Source organism: Lolium perenne, chromosome 4 (genome assembly GCF_019359855.2).
Source record: "Lolium perenne isolate Kyuss_39 chromosome 4, Kyuss_2.0, whole genome shotgun sequence".
NCBI classification, from domain to species: Eukaryota; Viridiplantae; Streptophyta; class Magnoliopsida; order Poales; family Poaceae; genus Lolium; species Lolium perenne.
Genome location: NC_067247.2, coordinates 69535801 through 69539595, shown reverse-complemented (window position 1 = coordinate 69539595; position 3795 = coordinate 69535801). Strand labels below are relative to the sequence as shown.

At 51.1% G+C, this 3795-nt stretch overlaps 1 protein-coding gene across 1 annotated transcript; it reads left to right on the top strand.

Annotated features, from left to right (window-relative positions):
* Positions 1–363: 363 nt before the first annotated feature.
* On the top strand, positions 364–3469 carry LOC127292905 (uncharacterized). The gene has a single exon (XM_051322432.2). The coding sequence runs from the start codon at positions 554–556 to the stop codon at positions 3299–3301; it is 2748 nt and encodes a 915-aa protein (XP_051178392.1). The 5' UTR covers positions 364–553; the 3' UTR covers positions 3302–3469.
* The last annotated feature ends 326 nt before the right edge of the window (positions 3470–3795 follow it).

Below are 3795 nucleotides of genomic sequence, written 5' to 3'. Positions count from 1 at the left end.
ACTTTTTAAACATATTGAACATATTGTAAGATATTCTGTAACTTTGCACATTTCGAAGACACTTGCCACTAGTTGGCGCCGCCTAAAGGCCAAATCCACGTATTATGCTTGTCAATTTGCTATATTTTCTATGTTTTTATGGTGAAATTTGAAATGGAGTTTGCCAACTAGCCAGATCTGGACCGAATAAGTTGCGGCGCGATCCAAACAGATAAAAATGGATCGTTTGGGTCGCCGGTTTAGGTCGGCCCGCTGGAGATGCGGCTCGTGGTTGGCCTCGGATCCGAGTCTGCATTCACGGCCCATTTCCAAAAATGGCCAGTTGCATCAGAAAAAAGCCCAGTTCCTCTCCCACCGGCCACCGCACCGGCCAGACCCAGGTTTCACCCACGCCGCCTCTCCGCCACGGCTTTCGCCGCCGGCTGCTGCACGACCACCCCTCTCGCCGCCCTGCCCCTGCTCCTCGCTGCGCTGCTTCTCGTCGAATCCCACTACCCCCGGAAGGAGCTACTCCGTCTGCCGCGGCTCGCCGAGGGGCTATTCTCCTTCAGCGATGCAAGCGCCGGAGGAGGAAGTCCACGACCCCTCGCCCGCGCCCTCGTTCGAGGCGGCGGAGGAGGATGCCTTGGAGCAGGAGGACGCCGACGGGGAGGAGTACGACGAGGAGGACGAGGAGGAGGGGTACGAGTTCGACGACGCCGCCGACGCGGCGCAGTGCGTCGAGATGGCGGAGCGGGGCCCGGCCGCCGGCGGCGCTGGGCCCACTGTCAACATCCGGGACTTCGAGGCCCTGGCCGCCCTATCCCGCAAGCGGGCCTTCCCCGACGACCACCCGCCCTGGGACTCCTCCTCCACCAAGAAAAGGAGGCAGCAGCAGGGCGAGCTCTCGGAGGAGGCCGAGTCCGCCGACCTCTTCGACCAGCTGATGGAGGGGTTCGGCCTGCGGCGGAAGAAGCGGCGCAAATCCAAGGACGGCAAGCGGCGGGGACGCACCAAAGGCAAACGCAACAAATGCAGCCCGGAGGTCATCAAGAAGCTCGGCGACGCCACGCTGCTCTTCACGGAGAACCGGTTCAGGGAGGCGATCCCCATCCTCCACGAGATCGTGCGGATCGCGCCCAACCTGCCCAACGCGTACAACCTGCTCGGCAGCATCTACAGGGAGACCGGCGAGACGCACAAGGCCATCAACTTCGTGTGGGTGGCCGCCAACGTCGCCCCCAAGGACGCCGCGCTCTGGAGGAAGCTCGTCGACCTGGCCCTGAAAGTCGAGGACGCCGCGCTGGCCAGGCACTGCGTCATCAAGGCCATGAGGGCGGATCCGGAGGACGTCGGGCTCAAGTACGACTGCGCCAACATATACCGCACCCTGCGCGACTACCACAAGGCTGCCGAGGTGTACGAGCAGATTGTCAGGATTTACCCTTCCAACGCCGTCGCGCGGAGGACGGCGGCGCAGATGTACAGGGACTCTGGTCAGATCGACAAGGCGATTGATCTGTTGGAGGAGTTTGTCAACGCGCAGACTACAAATGTCGACTGGAGTCTGCTAGATTTACTGGTATCCCTCTATCTTAGAAATAATAACCATGGTGAAGCACTGAGGCAGATCAACAGGGCACACCTGGTGCTGGGATCTCAACACAAGTTACCAGTACGACTGCAGGCGAAAGCGGTGATCTGCCAGGCTTATGTTGGAAATATGGAGCCTGCTGAGGTGTTCCTTCAGGATGTGCAGTTGGAGCGTTCGAAGGAGAACGCTGATTTGGTTGCTGAGGTCGCTAGCACTCTTGAAAATTTGGGCAAGTATGATTATGCGATGAGGTTCTACTCGATGGTTGAAGACGTTGCTGTTGATCATGATGGTAGCTCATATGTGAAAGTTGCTCGATGCTACATTGTCATGGGGGAGAAAACAAAGGCTATTGCATACCTCTATAAAGCTTTAGATAAGATGAAGGACAGTGTCGATGTGCGGATAACATTGTCTTCTCTTCTTGCTGATGAGGATAGGAGTGATGATGCTATCAGTGTGCTTTCTCCGCCTGAAAATCCGGAGTTGCAGTCTGCTAGTATCCCGAACAAACAGAAACCTTGGTGGCTGGACGGGGAAGTGAAGATGCAGCTTGCCAAGCTTTATTATAGCAAAGGCAAGATGCAGGAATTTGTGGATACCATTTTTCTTCCCATTCTTGAGACGCTGGATATCGAGAATGCTAATCGAAAGGTCAAGGTTACAAAAAAGCTCACAAATGATGTTCTGCAGGAAAGAACTAAAGTGCTGGGCGAGGTACGTCCAGACAGTGTATTTCAAGGATGCAGGCCAATAGCTTCACCTGCAGAGTTACTGAAAGCAAACAGAGCAAAGAAATTGCTAGAAAAAAGGGCAGCTTCAAATGATGGAGATATGGTAAAGCATGATAAGCGGAGAGCAAAGCAAATACCTCCTCTTCCTGGTCTGCTCACCAATATGGAGAACCATCAGCTTGTCTTAGATCTATGTCGAACATTGACTTTGCTGCAGCAATACTTTGAGGCGCTGCAAATTATCAATCATGCTCTTAAATTTGGAAATGATCCGTTCTCTGATGACAACAAAGAGGAACTCCGGTCCCTGGGTGCTGAAATAGCATATAGAGCTCCAGATCCCAGGCCTGGTTTTGATTATGTCCGCTATTTAGTTCAGAAGCACCCGCATTCCGTCTCTGCATGGAACTTCTACTACAAAGTGACCTCAAGAGATGAGAAACGTCAGAGTAAGTTTCTTCTTCGGGCAAGAAGGTATCCCAACTGTGTGCCTCCTAAAATTATATCTGGGAATCAATTTACTGAAATCAAACAACATCAGTCCGCTACTCGGGATTATCTGGAGGCATACAAGCTGGACCCGGAAAATCCTTTTATCAATCTCTGTGTTGGTTCGTCCTTGGTCAACCTATCCCTTGGCTTCAGACTTCAGAACAAGAATCAGTGCATCGTCCAAGCGTTTGCCTTCCTCTACCAGTGCCTTCGCATTGGCAGCAACAGACAGGAGGCCCTGTACAACATTGCGCGTGCGTACCACCACGTTGGCCTCAAAACCTTGGCGGTCATCTACTACGAGAAGGTTTTAGCCATGGAGGTGAAAGATGAACCCATACCCAAGCGTCCATTCGAGGAGGATGCACAACAGCAGCAGGATCTCAGGCCTGGCTACTGCGACCTCCGAAGAGAGGCCGCCTTCAATTTGCATCTGATCTACAAGGAAAGCGGAGCAACTGATCTGGCTAGGAGGATTCTCAAGACCTACTGTTCTTTTTAGGAATCTACTTGCTACGGATCATTGCAATTTTGTTAGCGGGATCGTAACGGCAATTGAATGTGTAATTTAATAGTGGAGCCCAAAAGAGAACTATACTTCCGTATGTCGCCTGCCAGATTTTATCATATATATGTTCTGGAGTAATGATATAATGCCTACTTCCTCCAACTTGATTATGGAGAAAAAGAATGGATGACGATTCAATTACTGTACAGTACGACATAAAGTAGATGAAGAAAAGTGTGTTAAACAGAATGTGGATTTTTGTAGCCCCAGCTACATGTAGCCCTTTTTTTTTCAAAATTCGAAAACAGTACTTGAAAGGTTCAAAAAAAGTCTGAAAATATTGCACCGTTGATTTCTGCTGCACATCACGCAACAGCCTACGGAGATGAGTTTGGCACAACCATAATAACATTCAAAACTGTATGTTCTTCTGTTTTATTTGCGTAAATTATTTGATTAATACAATAGCTAGTATGGCTTTTACTTTA

Coding starts and splice junctions, on each gene's coding strand:
- LOC127292905 (XM_051322432.2), top strand. CDS start 554: ATGCAAGCGCCGGAGGAGGAAGTCCACGACCCCTCGCCCGCGCCCTCG.